Here is a 19,272-nt window from a genome sequence, read left to right on the forward strand (position 1 = left end):
CTGGGTGCACAAATGCTTCCTTTCGGAGTTATAGGCTGTCCAAAATATGAAAAAATGAACTTTAAAGGTCCATAGCTCCAAAACTATAAGACCTACAGTAGTCGGGTCAAGACTTCATTTAGGAACTAGTATGTACTCTATCCAAATCCCATGTTTCAGAATCCTGAGGTACTTCCACAACAGTTTTTATAGAGGTAATTGGTGAGTACTTCAAATTAAATGCCCGTAGCCAAACTCCCTCCATAAAAATTGTTTCATGAGTATTTTAGGATTCTGAAACATGCACTATTGAATAACACACATATCAGTTCCTAAGTGAAGTCTTGACCCGACTACGGTAGGCCCCGTAGTTTGGGAGCTATTGGCCTTTAAATTTCATTTTTTCATGTTTCCGGTAGCCTATAACTCCGAAAGGAAGCATTTGTGCACCCAGGTTGTACTATACTTTTTGTCTTATCTTGGTGTCGGAAATTACCTCACAAATGTGGTCGGTGTTGTGATACAGTCGGATAGAAATTAAGGTTTAAGAGTGAGTTACTCATAATTTCGGGCTGTATCTCATAGATATCAATTCTACTGTGTGCTGTCGTCTTGCAACTTTCTTGGAAATCGTCCTCCGGATCTAGTAGTAGTTCAGCGACATATTACAAAAAATTTAGATGAGAAAATTACTGAAGCGTTACATGATTCTCTTTTAGATGTCATGACTAGTGTTGTGAAGGCCTGAAAAAAAAAAAAAAAAAAAAAAAAAAACGGAAATTTTGGGTAAAAAAAGTTTTTGGCCGTTTTTTTCCCGACCTTGAAAAAAAAAGGAAAATTTGGGAAAAATTGAAATTTTCGAATATTTTACTACATTATACTTTTAAAATGAAAACTATTTCATATTTACTAGTTTACAGTTAAGATCATTGATTACTTATGTTTCTTGTATTAAAATAGGGAAAATTTGTGGCTACAAATATAAGTACACCATTCCTTTAAAGTTAGCAAAGTGACAGAATGGAGTTGTGGCTACAAAATATACTAAAATATAATCCTAGTTAGATTAATTAATATAGACGCATTTAAATTATCTTAAGTTATGTTATGAAGTTCCCGCTTTATGGCACGTAGTGTTAAAGTAATGAAGCCAGAAATCATTTTAGTTAATATGTTAAAATCAAATATACATATGGAGAAACGTATGTGTATCTTTCTTGTACTCTGTAAAATTTCCGGAAATTTTGAACCCATTAGGAAGCATCTTTTGTTCGGAAATATTGGCAGAAACCGGAAAATATAATTTAAAAACTATTTCTTCGCCTGATGATTATCTTACTTGCTGTAATGTGTCTGCAGCATACATACAAGGTATTTCGCTAGCGAAAAAAGTACTTAAAGCAACAAGTTTCAATTTTACTTTTCTGATTTCTGGTAAAATTCCTCCTTATTATTTGTATATTTTTCGAACAACTCATAAAGAGAGATGATCTTATTTACACATACACCGCACAAGTGTATAAATTTGAGCAGCGAGAAACATATTAAAGAATTTAACACGTGAAACTTACGTTCATTATTATTAAAGACTAGGAGAATACCCGTTTCTCACACGCGAGGAATAGTTTCATTTTGGACATAAAGGGCACCAAAACTGTCACCAATGAACTTAGGGACCGCAAAACCTATGAATCGACACTACTATCGGTCATTTTCAATTATATTTATGTCACCCTTCCTTCCCCTTTAGGAGTACTAATGGGGGCTGAATTTGGATTTAAATGGCATCGAAAGTGTCACTGTTCCTCACAGCGACCTCGAAAACTATGGATTCGACACTAATATCGGCCATTTTCGATCATATTTATATATTTACCCCATATCCCTCCCGTAACTTGCGGGCCTGAATTTTTATTTAAACGGCATCGAAGTGTTACTTTTCATTTCAGCGACCCCAAAAACTATGAATTCGACACTAATCGGCCATTTTCGGTAATTTTTTATGTGTCACCCCTTCCCCCTCCCTAAAGTTACGGCGCTGAAATTAGATTTAAATGGAATCGGAAATTTCACTGTTCATCTCAGCGACCAAGAAAACTATGGATTCGACACTACTATCGGCCATTTTTCAATAATTTTATATATCTGAGCTCCTCCGTGGCTAAGCGGTTAGCGTACGTGCCTTTGGCGTGGGAGACCCGGGTTCGATTCCCGGCGGGAGCTCATGTGGTTCGGATTCCACGTTAATCAGTAGGTCCACGTCTCATATAGCCTCGCTGCTGAACGGGACGTTAAACTCAACATCAACTCAACTTTCATATATATCTTCCTCCCCAAGTTGCGGGCCTGAATTTGGATTTAAACAGCATCGAAAGTGTCACTGTTCATCTCAGCGGCCCCGAAAACTATGGATTCGACACTGATATCAATCATTTTCCATCATTTTTATTATATCTCCCGTCCTCCTCCCGTAACTTGCGGGCCTGAATTTTTATTTAAACGGCATCAGAAGTGTTACTGTTCATTTCAGCGGCCCCGAAAACTATGGATTCAACACTAATATCGATCATTTTCGAAATATCTCCCCCTTCCTTCCTCCAAGTTGCATCTTCAACGTGAAACGATAAAAACCATCCTAGGCGGGAATCTCATCAATGTTGAAAATTTTATCGAGAATCGAGATCGGTCTGGTAATTCAAGAGTTGTTAAGTTACAAAATATAGTCACTTCCATTTATATATATATATATATATATATATATATATATATATATATATATATATATATATATATATATAGAGAGAGAGAGAGAGAGAGAGAGAGAGAGAGAGAGAGAGATAATTTGTCGCACTAGAAAGAAGGTATTTGTTTACATACAAATTTTTTGTACATAAACTATATAAAAGTATATATTAGAATATTATATAATAGTAATTATGTGTTTTAGTGCATGAATATTAGTGAAATTTGCCTACTGCTTTCTCTTTTAAGAAGTAATTTGGTTAAAATTAACAAAATTTCACCAGATCAAAAAGCACATTAAGAACTCCGTTTCATACAAGAGCCCTATTTGTTGCAACAAAAACACTTCATAATGGTAAATGTGTATGCAACTGTAAAAGTTCTGTAATTAATGCACAACCACGAATAAAGAACTAAAAAGCGTATAAACGAAATGAGTGCAGACTATTAATTTTTAAGAATTACAACAGTTTTATTTTCGAATGCTTCTCTTTTAAATATTCGCAATATTGAAATTTCTCAACTTACATTTTTCACGCGTTCGAAAAAGGAAAGTTTCCATTACTTGTAAAATTAACCTAATACAAAGATTTTTGTTATTTTCCCAATTTTTCCGGAAAGAAACCAGAAAATAACGTTTTTTTTACCAACAGGTTCAAAATTTCCGGAATTTTTACAACACTAGTCATGACTGATATCACTAACTCGCGACAATGAAAATTGATATTTCTGTCTAACAGGCATTTAGGGGACGGACGCATGAAAATGTTTGTAAGATGTAACTGCAAACCTGTGTTCGCTCCCAACTTTCTTACGTAATGAGTTTACATAATCATAAGAAAAATAATTTTTAGTATAACACTGGAGGAGAATAACGTAAATATCCTTCAAAAATTTTAAGACTGCTCTTCAAGTGGATTATACTGACAATATATATTTTGTTAGCTAACTTAAATCATCTCCTAAAGAATGTTCTGCTTAGTCCAACTAGGATATGGTATCATTCAAATTTGACAACCTTTTCTAGTTTCAAAACAAATCTTTCAATAAACATAAGTTATTTACAAAAGTACTAGATTGTTTTTTAATATTAATATAAATTTATGTATTATCGACCTACGGCTTTGTCTAAACAGCACTTTTTCTTTGCCATGTAGAAACTGTATTTGTAAGTATTTTATAACAACACAGTTAATTTATGAATATGCAAGTGACAATTGCATGGAAAAACAATTGCCTTGCTATCGTGCATGCTTAAAATATGTATTTATGTAGAAATGAAGCCGATTCTAATTCAAAACATACATTGCCGCAGAAACAAATGTCCACCAATTAATCATCTTCTATGCCAAACTAATCCAACCAAGACTGTTATTACTCAGTCCTCTAAGTTCATATTTTATATTGCTCTTTCATCTTATCAGCATACTAGAAGTCTTTTCCCAGAAGTTTTCATGCCAACGCTATACACTCCGTGCATATTCCCCATTCTAGTTGCGTGTGCAACTCATCTAACACCTACACTCTTCCATTTAATTATTAGCACTGTAATTGTGGCTGACACATATACTGTATATATTGTTGAGCTCTGATTACGATTTTTTTCTCATTTGATTCCTGATTGTTTTCTTTTTCTCACCATATATTTTCTTCAAGCATTTATTTTCGAATCTCATCAGATTATATTCATACTTTTAGTCAATTCCACATCCATATAATACAACACGCAAAATTATGTTTATAGGGATGCAATTATTGCCTTTTGTTGTGTCCTTAATTTCATTGATTTTATAAATATGCCTAGGAATATATATTTATTCACCTCCATTACATCATTATTATTGATTGCAATATTTCTGGATATTAGTGAAGACAGAAGAGTACCTTTTGTTAAGTATCTGTTTTAAATACAACTGGAATAGAACTGTAAAGTGAAATATTTTAGCTAACTTCTATAAGAAATATGATAAGGAACTTACCTGGTGAAGTCCCACTTGGTCAGAATACGTCCAGGAATTATAGCCAATTGATTTGTATGACAGCCTGTACAAAAGTAGCGACCCAAATATTCACAGTAACGAAAGCGGTTCGCGTATTCTGGTGCTACCTTCATTCCACAACCAGCACAACGATAATTCTGTTTTGCCATCAACACCCTGTGACTTGAGAAAAGAACAACTTCATGAATAATGTAAATATATGACGCAAAATACGTTATTTCACTTTATATTAACAAGTACAAAAAGTATTTATGTTTGTTATACCTTTAATGCAAGATCTGTTTCCATGTTTACAGTTCAGTGATTAAGAAGTGGAGAGCACAGTATTAAAAGTAATACCTTCGCAGCTTTACTCTCTATTTTTGAAATGCACACACACATTATAAAATATAATCGTTATCTATGGTTCAAATACTGTTTAAATACAGCTAATTGTAAGAAAACTGAATGTGATAGGATTCTATTATTTTCACAGGCACGGTAGTTCGGTGACTCAGAGTTGGGCATTTATGTTCTATTACGTAAATTCTGTGATAAGACCGTGTACATGTGTTTTCATGGAACAGAACTTAGCAACTTCTTCCAGTTTTCTACCGAACAGTGATCATCATACATTTGACTTCATCATTTTTAGGTGTCTCTTTTTATTTATAATAATTAGCGACTAAAATGAAGCATTGAAACATGTAGGGACTTTGGGATTTTTGTTTCTAACTTTAGAAAACGTTCCATGAACTTTTTTAACAACAAGATTGAAAACAAAAACTGGTAAGAAACACCAAAGAGACATCATCCATGATGTCATATTTATGCAGGACCAGCTGAAATGTCCGTTCTTCGCACGAAGAGAACAGTTTTCAAGAACACTATTTGAACCACTTTAGCATATGTCCTTTAATCCTATTATTATTATTATTATTATTATTATTATTATTATTATTATTATTATTATTATTACTAGTAGTAGTAGTAGTAGTAGTAGTTACTACTACTACTACTACTAGTACTACTACTACTACTACTACTACTACTACTACTACTACTACTAATAATAATAATAATAATAATAATAATAATAATAATAATAATAATAATAATAATAATAATAATAATAATAATAATAATAATAATTTGAAATTACAGATAATAATCGTATTACAATTTCCTCAGTACATAAAAAATATAATAAATAAAAATACATGCAATAGAATGTCAAGTACAACAAACTAAAACAATACATAAATAACATGCTTAAAAAACTAAAGACAGGCTAAATTACATAATAACATGCAGACATATCCGATCTATATTGGTAAATAATATACAAGATATTGTTTCTTAATATAGTGAAAATCATTATTAAATATACCTATTGTGCGAGAATATTTATTGACAAAAGCGCATATGTTTTGCATGTAAGATCTGAAGCCTTGTCTGCATTAGTGTCCGGACCGTACAACTGTAAGATGTCGATCCGAAAGATAAATGCCATAATGGGTTTCTGGAAATATATTGCGTTCTCTTCAAGTTTTTACCAATCTTGCGTATCAGCACCTACCTCATAACTAAATACCGTAACAACCACAAACCTATGTGGGAAACTTTCCCAGTGGTGGCGAACAAAGTTGTAGCAGCCCTTGGCATCGTTATCGAATATAACAGAACTCATTTGACTTGAAAAAGTCCATAAGGGGATGGGATTTTACAGATTTTCTCAAAAACGACTCAAGACAATTTCGTATGTATTTCATAAATACATTTTCATTAACACCTGAGAATATGCCGTAATTCATTTGCCCTGAAAAAAAGCTACAGAGTTGGTTATTGTTCTGGGTGAGTTTTAAATGATTTCCTCTAATACGACCATGCGATTTTGTTGATGTTATTTCATAAATAAATCAATAAATATTTTATTAATCACCGTAAGATGTTGCGTTAATTTCTTCTCCTGAAAATATTCACAAGGGGTAGTTTACTATGTGGATGAGGTTTCGTCTTATTATTATTATTTCTTATTATTATTTATTTAAAACGACTCCGGCGGATTTGTTCATGTTTCATAAATAGATATTTCATTAATAACCTGACAGTATGACAGAACTCACTTGTTCTGAAAGAATCCATAAGAGGTAGCTTATCTTAAGTGTGGGGTCTTTTCAGACGACTTTGTAGAAAACGACTCTGGCAATCTTTTTCGTGTTTCATAAAAAAATGTTTCATTAATAATTTGCCCGGAAATAATCCATAACGGTTGAGATTGACATTTCGATTTTTCGAAAATTCGTTGTTTTCTCTTACTTTTTATCAGTTAATTCTCTTAGCTTTTCCGTTTTCCAGACTTCCACGTTAGGCAAACGTATTAGCGGAAACGCGAAAAGAAAATAAGAAAAAAAATAAATAAAAAGCAGAACAAAACGGCTCGAGTCAAAAATTTTAAAACATAGTACACACACAGAAGAAAATGTATCCTACTACATATAAAAGTCAAACTTACTTAGGTGATGGGTGAGGCGTAAAAATTATTTGTGGTCTGGGTGGAGCCCATTCGAGTGTGCCTCGAAGTGGTGTTGCCTGTCGCATATCTTCGTCTTCAGCTTCATCAGGGCTCACAGGCCAACTAGTTGGTAATGGTAGAAGCTGTTTCAAGAGACAAATTTGCATATTTCAGTATTAAAAAATAAAAAAAAAAAAAAAGTTAATATTACATACATGTTATGACAAACAATACACATATCACTTCTGCAATCTCCTGTTTTTGGATAAGTAAGTATTAGGTTGATCTGAACAAAATGTCCGCTTTGATGTCCGGTGGGAAAACTCACCTCACACATACCAGGATAACCTAAGGTTATGTGCCTAACGTTAAAAACTTTGTAAACGTTCGGCAAACAAGTTGGGGTATCCACACAGTAAAAAACAGTGTTGTTGTTGACCAGAATCGTATGAAAAGTTCAAAATGGAGAAAACACAATTGCGAGAGATATTTTCTTTACGAATTTAAATTGAGACATTCTGCACAGGAAGACGCAAGAAATATTAACAGTGCATATGGGCCAGGAATGGTGAATGAACACAGGATTCGCCTTTGTAAAATTTTGTTCCGGTGAAACAGTATTGCAAAATAAGCCCCGTGGGCACTGACCGACACCATGTTCGGATGAGCATTTCAGGAACACCGTGGAAGGGACCCTCGTAAAGATGTTCGTATCACTGCAGACGAGTAAGGCATACACCATACCAGTGTCGTTCGACGGTTTTATGCTATCGATAAGGTTAAAAAATTGGATTCACGGATGCCATATGAATGGACAACAATAAGCATCGTTGTCTGAAAATGTGCAGTTCTCTGAGAATAACTGGGAAAGTTTCGTGTCTCGGAATTTCACTTTTGATGAAAAATGGTTCTTCTACGGTAATCGCAAATGGTTAGGATAGTGGTTGGATCTTGATCAAAGTTCAGGACCGACTCCCAAATCCCCAGAAAATGATTTCGCTCGTATGGTGATCTATGGTGAAGTTGATCTATTATGTATTTTTGCGTCGAGGCGGGATCATCACTGTGGATCGTTACAGTGCTGAATTCCATAAAATGCACCGCAACTTTGCCCGCAAACATCCAGAAATGTTCAAAAGACATCACAAAGATGTCCTCGTGTTGCACGACAATGCACGCACGAATGTCATTCAAACCCTTCCCAATCCACCATATTTTCCTGACATCTCTTTTACCGGCTACCATCTCTTCAGGCATTTCGAGAATTCTGGAGTCTGTGATGCGAATAAATCTTCAAGCGCACGTTGCATCGCTCGATCATCAGGGAAGGTCTTTCCTCTTAGAATTCTTTCGTCACGTATCCAATCGTTGGCTGAGCGATGGCAAAAGGGTGGGATTGCAGATATTTACATTAACCAAATAAATAAATAAATAAATAAATAAATATATATATATTCTTCCTTCAGAAACGGCTCACTTGGAGATGACTTTTCATTCGTACCAACCTAATAATACACAACTATATACTTGATTACGAAAGTTTTTTTTTTTCTTTTTTTTAATTACTTTTGCGTTATTTCTTTGTATGCTAATGAAGAATCGAGCAAGAAGTTACAAACCATCAAGATATTGCCCAAAGATGCCTTTCAACTTAAAACATCGTTATACTGTATTATCTTGTTAACAAATCAATGGAAACAAAATACTGTTTCTCCATTTTCCATTTATATATAAGACTTAATCTACAACAGAACACAAGTTTACTGGCGCTCTTTCATTCACATACATTCGTTCAAAATATATTTTCTCTTACTTCCGTTGAATATTTTTCTGGCTTACATTTCCGGCACTTTTGGCAAAATGGAGAGTAGATTTGATTCAAAGAGTGTACATGAAAATGCGTTCTTTCTAAAATAGTTTTTTTTTTTTTTTTTTTTAAGTACTTCCAATTCTCCTCTTCAACAAATATTGGGAATATACGTAAGTAAAAGGCTAATAGTCACCGCAAGAAACAAACCACGTGACTAGTAGTTAGCCTTTCACTTACGTTATTTCTAATTATTATCACCGCTCGCAATACAGTGATAATTGGGAATGTACTTTTTCACAGGTTTTGTTTGCTTTCTCCCGGCAATCCTTCCGTGGTTTCTTGATTATGAGAATTTATTGAGGGATAGTTCTGTAGCAAAAAGCCATAAATAGTATACAAATTGAAAGAAATAAAAATCATGCCATTCGTGTTTTGACTACTAAACGTTAATATTATGACGATACATTTGAACAAACAGTTATGAAGATGAATGTTTAGAGCACACATCATTAAAATTAAAACTGGGATTTGACTTACAGTATACCCAATAGCGTAATTTGAATACTATTTAAGCAATACTGTAATCAGATTTATTCCTTGCAAAAATTAACAATTACCGCTGATGAGTTATAGTAAATGCAATTTTCGGTTTTACAAGTAAATATACTGAACTCCATCTAAGTACCTGTTGAGGTGCATCTTGCTCAGAAACAAGCCACTCTAAATCGGATGCGCGAGGGAGTTGTTTTTCACTAAACTGTCGAAGAAGTGATAAAGCAACTCCTTCTGCAGACATTGATGTCTCAGTTAACATGGCGTCAGTTCCTGTTCTACAGTAGTTTGACGATTGGTGAACCAAATCTGCATCTGAATATAGGGAAGCCATTGACACAGATAATCCTGAAACATAACATAAAAGTGGCATTTTATATATGTTACAATATCTGAAAATTAAAGTAACGCTATTTTACACCTACTAAGAAAACTTATTATTATTTTTCGTTCTTCCAAGGATATTATTTGGCCTTTGCACATGGCTTGTGTTAATTCACTCTTTTATAATTACATTTTCCTCCCTCAAATTAACAAGGTTTAGGGAAGTAAAAAAAAAGGTAAATAATAAGTTACCTTATAATGAATACAAAATAACTTCAATTAATTAAGAGAAAAATAAATATTTAGTTTCACGTTTCACAATATGTCTTGTGACTAAAGGGGACAATAATTAACAAAAATGAATGATTATCTGAAAACTAGTTTAATGAGAATATAGAACGAAATTTGAGAACACCGAGAAAACTCAAGAACACGATATTATCAAGTACAAATACAAACGAACTCAATGAGATCGAACTCAGACTCTCTGACAGCAGAGCTGAGCGCTTTACCTCCAAGCCATCGTGCAATCAATTTCAATTAATTTCAGACAAAAAAAAAAAAATACCATTTCTTATTTGATACTTTTAATAGTGCATCATATTTTTTCAAAAGTAGATTTCTATGTTACTGTTGTTAATTTTTATTTTTCCACCAATTCTCAGTCCATATAATTTTGTTTCACTTTCCCACAACGTTTGTTAGTGTAAGAATACACATTTTTCATTTACACTATAAAGCCAACTATAACATTACGATTCTGTCGTTGTGTGCTTTCCGCTTGTAGGAAGTAAGACATAAACACTATATACTCCTAAGAAACTACTAACAACATACTTACATAATTTCATGCTTCAAAATTAAAAACATTACATATCGACGCCAACGTTAAGCACAAGGAAAGAAAAGATAGCCTCGCTCACGTAATACAAAACACTAATCACAATGTAAAACAATAAGTTACGCGCGTTAGCCTTACGAAGTTGTTACCAATGCTAACAGAGCAATTCGCTGAATCATGTTGAAACCTAAACGCTAACCTAAATGACCTCGCAGCCCGTTCTATTCCGCCCGTATATTGTAACGAATTGTGTTACGCGCCTATATTCTCGGGTCACCTCGTGGTGTTCGAAAATACAAGTGCCACTGACAGCTGTTTTGAAACAGCCTTTGTACTAACATTTCTTAGCTTTTGCTACACATCTACCAGTAAGCAATTTGATTCCCATGTTCATTTCGGAATTCGTCTGTTTCAATTTTTATATTTGACCCAATACTATAGAACATAAGAAAATTAAACCTCAGAGTGCACATTTGAATGAAGTAACATCACATATAATAAACATATTTATATATACACATTATTTTATATTAGTCGTTGATAGTTAACAAATTCAAAAACCAGTCAATGCACGAATTTTACAAATTAGCCTTCCGAATTAAAGGCGAGAAGTCCATTTGTCAGGCCCAAGATCGCTATTCGAGGTAAACTAGTAGCAAAATCTTGGAATTAAAGAGTAGATGCGAAGGACAACCTGTGAACCATACATGGTACTGTATTCAGTTCTAAAAAGCTTCATTTTATCGTGATTAATAAACAGGTCAAAATGGATGAAGTATGATCCGCTGCTGGTATTTGTGTCGGGCAAAAACCAAGTAGTAGTCTTATCTCATATAGCCTCGTGCTACAAAAGAACGCGGAACTCCTATCAATTGACACACAATCATCGAAGATAGGTATGCATGCAAAACGAGATTAATTGAAACAGATGGGAAACTGACTAAAGGTCTGACATAAGCAGGCAAACAAAGGAAGAAAGTCACATAATAACTATAGCCTGGATTTATATGCAAAATGCATGTTTATAGTAACATGCAGAAACGTATGGAAAATAATTCTTTCTTTCCGACGGACTTGTAAAGATTCGTTTAATATTCGTATGACAGTGCATGTAAGTGCATATTTTGAGTGAATTTCGACGTGCATGCATATTTCCTAAACTCTGCAGGATACTGCATATTTCCCAATTTTATTGCTGCATACTAGCATATTTCCGAGTATATCACAAGAAAGTAGGTTATATTTAAAGTGAACTGAACCACTTTGTAAACGCAGATGTAGAATAAAACGTTGTATAGAATAATAGAATAAAGTGCTGAATCCAAAATTATTCCACCTGACTTGTTTCGCACACGGTCTTCATCGTGTAGCAAAAACAACCAGATGCTAATATCTGGAAGCAGACGCGCTTATATCAAATATAAAGAAAGTATTTGTAAAGCTCTATCACGCGTACATATCTTTCGCGAAGTTGCGAAAAATGTTCCGCTACCTCCGCAACCAGTTTAAACCCGATAGGGCTCGTTAGTAGATGCTGTGTTGTATTACGCAGAAAACTTATATCAAGTTAAAACAGTTGTTTGTAAATTCACTAAATCCCGATGATGTAGTCGCTATTTATATGTTACAGTATTCTACAAGTAGCATTGAGAACAAAATTAAGTACATACATTAAGTACTTCTCGAGAATATCTGAAATTATCAGACAGTTGGAATGCCGTAACAATGCTTTGCTGCATTCATTCTCCTTGTTGGGCGAATTATCGCAGACTTTGTCCAGTGAAACTCACGGTATTGTGAAAATACCGTCAGATAAACTTTGCCAAGTATTAGGGAAAAATCCCGGGTACAAAACAATCTGTGACACTGCAAATATACTTAATGGTGAAAACATGGAATTGAAAGAGGACCTAACACAGGAGGATATTTGGTGTTTTTCACAATAATTTCTGCTGATGTAGAAAGGAACTTTTTGATCTACAAAACGTTTCTCACTGATAAATACAGAAGGTTTACAGAAGAAAACCTAAGGAAGATGTTAAAAGTTCAAACAACCGAGGTCATTAAGAAGAGATATTTTTATACGAAATTGAAATTTTATTTTCTTAGTGTATATTTCAGCGCATGTTAAAATTTTTATCTATATTTTAGTGTACATTTTTGATATTTTTCGTGCATATTTGCATGCATATATCAGGGTTGGTTTGTGCATGGAAATCCGGGCTTTAGTAATAACTAATAATAATAATTTAGTAGGCACAAGAAATTTATGTAAGTTCTTATGTTGAAGTAATATGCTTGTCATGTGGGAGTTGTTAAAGAGATGAGTCCTATGGAAACAGTATAAAGTGTAGTATCGGTCTTTGAGATTATAGAATTGATGTGAATGAGATCCTTTATTTTGATGGGACAACTTATTTAATCAAGAGTCAAATTATTGTCGTGTTCCAGTGCAAAGGTAAAGCAGTTCTTTGTTGAGGAATAAATAAAAAAAAAAAAAAAAAAAAAAAAAAAAAACAGAAAAGGTGACAGTGTCAATCGTATTCCACGTTATCGTCATATCTCTATTTGAATATAAATACTCTAGAAATCATAAAATACTGAATACTCTCGGCTTAGTTTATATATAGATTTCGTAAAAGTCTAAATCAATACTACAAAATAAACATTAATCATCTTCAGATCATAAGAAATCGAAAATGTGAGAAGATACAGAATGTCAAAATGGCATTCAATCCAAAGCGCTATAAATAAGATGTCAGACCAATCTTTGAATAAGTTCCACGAAAAAAAATAGTGACAGCTAAGCCTACTGTATGTTGGAATCAGCAAAGGAGAAACAAATTAGTGGTAAGCGTTCAGAAAGCTAAGGATTTAAATTAGAAACATAAAACATAAAATGTATGGGGAACAAGCTAAGATTGGAGATTTAAAAAAATGAATAACAGTAATATAAAAAAGAAAAAGGCATGATATTGAACTCGATATTCTAACTTAATATTCCGTTTTTATGTTGTTTAGATTAAAACAGACGGGTGATAATACAAATGAATTGTGATAGGAGGTAATGAGTTTGAAACCGAACCAGTGCCATAGAACAAATCGCTTATTGCAACTTCAAGGGTCTCAGAAAAGGAAGAAATAGAATGAATAAAATATTTCTGCGAATTGTAAGTTCAATACTTCTGCGAAAATTACATATATCAACTTCAAAATACATACTCTGCGCAGGAGTGGCTCTATAATGTAGTCACAAAGTCACGTGCTTCTGAATCGATAGGAAGAAAGTTAAAAAAGGAAATTTATTCCTGTATACAAATGTGGAACGTTACAGTAACAGTATTAGAGTTCTGGCTTGACTCTTTCTAGCATTTACCTACCTCATAGAACAGTCCTTTAAACTCTTGAACTCAAACAAAATGCAATCACACTTTTAACGTGAATAAAAACTTGTTTTCTATCTATTATTTTGCGACGGGTGGGTGAAGCTCTGTGCTGCTACTCGCAGAAAAAAAGATTGACTCGTTTTGTTTCACGAACGAAAGAACTGTGCAGTATATTTTCACGCTCATATTCAAATTACTATGGGGGAAAAAACAAAATATTTTCTCAATGCAATTTACAATTTTTCGAATTTAGTAACATTTTATGTATATTTACTTTACTTTTATTCATTTAGGAAAAACCTGAATATTCTTGAACTACATTTAAATAGACTTAATTTTGAAAAATTACTGTGAAATCAAATATACACAGCTATAGAAAAATATGTAAATATTACATCTGTAATTCAAATAAATAATTACAAAATACCAATAAACAGAGAATACAAAATTATTACATTATAGGTTTAAGGTGGGGAATACTTGCGGGGAGTTCTATAATAGGTCCCCACTAGATCTGCGGAACTTGATGCATATTTTGGTGCTTCCCCATGGATATACGGCTAGCAAATGCACCTTTGGTATAAGAAACTAGGGTTTGATTCCCGGTGGGAGCGTGTGTGATACAGATTCTACGTCTACGTTTTGGTGCTAAAAGTAAATGGTCAAATGGATTACTCATTTGCGTTAGAAGTGATCGAAATTGAATGCAAACTTGAATTTTGATTCATCATGAAAATATTATCATGCCCCTATTTTAGAAGTTATTAAATTTTATATATGAGGGATGAAGGTAGTTAACTTTTCGCAATAACTTTTCCTTCTATGTATTCGTTTCAAATTACATAGCTTATAAATATAGGTTAATGGATATGTAACTGAATAATTTCTACAGAATCGACTACGAAAAAAAAAAACATTAATTTCGCACGTAAGGCATATTAGATATATAATTATGTAATACAAATTCGTTTATACGAGGGTAAGTAAAAAAAATATATATATCAGTAATGTTGCTATAACTTTTCTTGTATTGTTCATACTGACCTAGTAAAAATATCTGTCCTAGTTTATATTATTGTTATGCTGTTGTGGTCATGCTATGAAAATTTAATCCTAATTCCTTCATTTGTCTTCCTTTTGTTGCAGATAGATCATGCCCGCTCCATTAGAAGTTTGCACTAAAGAGGAACAACGGACAGTGATCCGATTTTTGTAGATGGAAGGTGTATCAGAGGCCGCAATCCATCAAAGACTTTCGGCACAATACGGGAACAGAGTCTTGCCGCAACGGAGTGTCTACGAATGGATTGAAAACATTCAAAAAAAGCACCACAAGTGTTACACGAAAAAGGATGGTTGTCCAACTCCACACTTGTGTGACTATTTGTGCCTTACAACCGAATTTAAAGAATACCTTCAAAGTGAAAAACAACTGGAGGCAGGGAAAAAAAAACCGGTTTCATCGTCACTCCTGATGTGATTTCCCTTTTGTACAATTCTGGAGACGCCAGCCGCTACTGACTAAAAAAGATCAGGGTTCGGGTTGCCATCATTCCAATAATCATATTTTTCGTTTTTTAATATTGTTCCATTATATACTGATACTGTATAAAAATGAAATAATCAGCCAATTATATTCTTTATATTGCACATTTCTTACCTGAATTCTTCAAATCTGAAAGGTTGCTTGTGTCATCCAGTTCTATATCATCAACATCATCTGTAGAAATACTCTCGGATGATGACATCGATGAACTTGTAAGGGGACTAACGCTTTGATCCGTAGTGGTTGCTGCAAATAAAAAGGTTAATTACGATGTATATTTAATCTATGAACTAAGCAGTACGTGAATATGTCAATAATACGCCACCTTCTAAGTATAAATGTGAGTCATACGTTTCGCACTATTGACATACATGCTCCATTTATGGCGCGTATATCACAAGACGTGAGTGAAGTAGTTCAACCCATCAAAGATGCTCGCTAGCACGGGTATAGACAGCAGCAGTTTGTGCTTTGAAAGGTTGTAGAGTGCACATTCCGCATGCAATTTGACAGCTGCTTATAGCTAGAGTTTTTATTATTTCATTCCCCCCACTCCCTTTTTAATCAGAGAGAAACATCTCATAAACAGCACACTTTAAATATATTATGTTCTATAAGGCAGGTATTAATTAAATAAAAAAAAATGAAATGAAATCTTTGAGTTTTACGTCCCACGTTTATACCGGTTAGGCTAAAGGAGACGGTGATGATGAGTAATGAATGAAATGGTGGAATGAAGAAAGTGAGAGGAAACGGGAGAACCGTGAGAAAATCCACGCACACGGTGTTTGTCCACCACAAAGTTCACTTGGCGGGAGCTGCAATCGAACCCGGGACCGCAAGCACCAGAGGTGAACGTTCTACCACTGAGCCACCGCGGCCCAAGGTATTAATTAAGTATTACTCGGATTTCCCATCAATCAATCAATCACTTTTACTCCTTTAGACAATATAACATCATATATATATTTTTTTTTCACTACTGACTACAGTAAATCGAAGTAGATATTACACTGCTTGTAGAAAGTATTTTATTATTATTATTATTAACTGTACTGTTAAGAAACATTGACTCTTTTCCTTTGTAAATGCTTACTAAAATATTATTTTGCCAATAGCATTGAGAAACTTCGATCGACCATAAACCCCTGCTTAAGTAATTTAATTATTGATTTCTCCTCCAACATCTTACCAAACAATGAACGAAGAATGACGATAATTCCCCCTGTTTTCAAGTTTATATATATACAAAGAGCAACTATTTTATTTAGGAAAGACATAATTTATGTCTGTCAATATGGAAGTTTTATCATCTTCTTTCATTCACTACAGTGAATTCTAACTCATCAGTGGTCATTTGCATGAATAACGTCTCGTAGAGTAAGTGACTTCATACGTCTGTAGTGAATCAATACTACAAAGACATCTATTAATAAAGCAAACTTAAAAGAGACCAGAGAAATATCCAAAGCCGACTCCAAACGTATTGTAAGAATATTTGAAAACCTTCTGCCCCATGATATAACCAATTCCGCCGAATGTAACTCACGATCACAGAAAATATATAACAATGATAGAACAGTTTTCTTTTTTTTTTTCTTTCTTCTTTTTTTAATATAAATGATTCATCATGATTTAAAAAGTATATCGTGCTTCTCTATCAGAACCATACACAGGGCGTCCACAACTTTTTGGGTCAAATTTATACAGGTGATAGAGGGGTCCAATATATTTTGAGATAGGAAACAGAAGGTCGAAAACAACTAGTTCAAGCGCCACGCCATCTTGAAGCTGCAGCAATATGTGGGAACAAGTTCGACGTATCAATAAACATGTGATTATCAAGCCAATGTACCTGCTTTATTGTGCATAACACTACATTGAGTACGTAATATTTAGTACAAACAAACTACTGCTGCACTGTACGTACCAAACACTCACAGTAACTGAGTCCTCAAAAGAGAAAAGTCAAGTCTTTCTCTTCTCAAAAGAAAAAGGCGAGAGGGTTGAGATTCGGGGAACGCACTGGCCACCGGATCTCACCCTTCTCGCCTTTTTCTTTCGATAACACATCAATCTGCGGAAGACATGCTTGCAACAATCCTAGCTGCCTGCTTGATTGTGCAAGAGACACCGGGAATATTCAAGTGAATGAGGCGAAATTTCGATAGGCGTTGTACTACGTGCATCGAGGTTGATGATCATTACTTTGAGCAGTTACTGTGTGTTTGGTACGTACAGTGCAGCAGTAGTTTGCTTGTACTAAATCTTACATACTCAGATGTAGTGTTACGCATAATAAAGCAAGTTACATTGACTTGATAACACATTTTCTATTAATACGTCGAACTTATTCCCACAGACTGCCGTAACTTCAAGATGGCGTGGCGCTTGAACTAGCCGTTTTCGACCTTAGGTTTCCTATCTCAAAATATATATATTGGACATCTGTATCACCTGTATAAATTTGACTCACAAGGTTATGGACACCCTGTATAAGCTAAATTAAAGGTTTAAGTTATCACAAATATTAAAATAGGCGTCAAAACATGGTATTAAGAAACAAAATAAGAACTCTGTGCATCTACATGAATGAGATAAATTTATAAATTGAAAAGCTACGATTCTAAGCAAAGAAATGAAATAGATATGGAAAAAATCGGGCTGTAATAATTATTTTCTAAAAAATACACTTAAGTATTAAAAATACAAAACTTTTCTAGTCCATCAATAATAAAAATATGAGTTTACTTACTATCAGTTTTCCCATCACTCAAAAGAGTAACACCCCACATGTGTCGTTGCTTTTCTTGTTGCTTTTGGCGTCGACGGATTCGAATACGTTGCTTTAAACTATTAATTTCCTCATCACTTTCATCTTCACCAGTTACTTCTGCAAGCTTAAATTGCTGATTACATTTTACCTGTAAATTTACACCGCAAATACAGAGAACAATAAGTGCATATGTTATATGTAACTGCACATTAACAATATATATATATATATATATATATATATATATATATATATATATATATATATATTATCAATCCAGGACTCATATCATAATAATCGAAACAAGAGTTTAATTTAGCTATAGCTGCGGAAGATTGTCAGAAAGAACTACTTACTTAATAAATGGAAAGAAACGCATGTAACTAAGGAACATGTTCACATAAAATCATGGATACTTTAAAATTAAGGAGAATCACTTAAGATTCTTCGGTAAGCTTACCTCCACTCTTTTTTTTTTTTTTTTTTTTTTTTTTTTTCAATTTCAGCGAAAAACTTAAAGACACTGAAGACTATTACAAATGTAGAAAGTAAGCACGATGGTGTCTACTAAACGCTATTAAATAAACAAATAACTGTTTTCAAAACTCTTCTTACAGACAGGAAACTTGGGTGTGCAGATTATGACATCGTAATTGCTGGGTACCAAAATTTATACATTATGTGGAAGGTCTTGAAGAGCCTTAACCGCTTTTCTCTCAGAAAATCCTACTGAGAAATCTGCACAAGTACTAACAACGAACCTATGAAATCCGTGAATGCTTAATGGCGTTGACATCTTTCGAAGTTCCTACACAAAGTTTA

The 19,272-nt window shown here is 33.8% G+C and overlaps 1 protein-coding gene across 4 annotated transcripts in view; it reads right to left on the bottom strand.

Moving 5' to 3' along the window:
• Window positions 1-19,272, bottom strand: part of Rubicon (run domain Beclin-1-interacting and cysteine-rich domain-containing protein rubicon) — a 77,738-nt gene that overhangs the window by 19,630 nt on the left and 38,836 nt on the right. For 3 of the 4 annotated variants that reach the window (XM_081769062.1, XM_081769061.1, XM_081769059.1), the window contains exons 6-10: window positions 18,430-18,598; window positions 15,789-15,920; window positions 9,711-9,925; window positions 7,216-7,358; window positions 4,701-4,883 (exon numbers count right to left, since the gene is read on the bottom strand). In XM_081769062.1, coding sequence (XP_081625188.1) covers window positions 4,701-4,883; window positions 7,216-7,358; window positions 9,711-9,925; window positions 15,789-15,920; window positions 18,430-18,598 — 842 coding nt within the window. The remainder of the gene's footprint in view (window positions 1-4,700; window positions 4,884-7,215; window positions 7,359-9,710; window positions 9,926-15,788; window positions 15,921-18,429; window positions 18,599-19,272) is intronic. The other variant, XM_081769060.1, reaches the window with a different exon arrangement.

The sequence above is a fragment of the Thermobia domestica genome, chromosome 8 (genome assembly GCF_964235325.1).
Source record: "Thermobia domestica chromosome 8, izTheDome1.hap1.1, whole genome shotgun sequence".
Taxonomy (NCBI): domain Eukaryota; kingdom Metazoa; phylum Arthropoda; class Insecta; order Zygentoma; family Lepismatidae; genus Thermobia; species Thermobia domestica.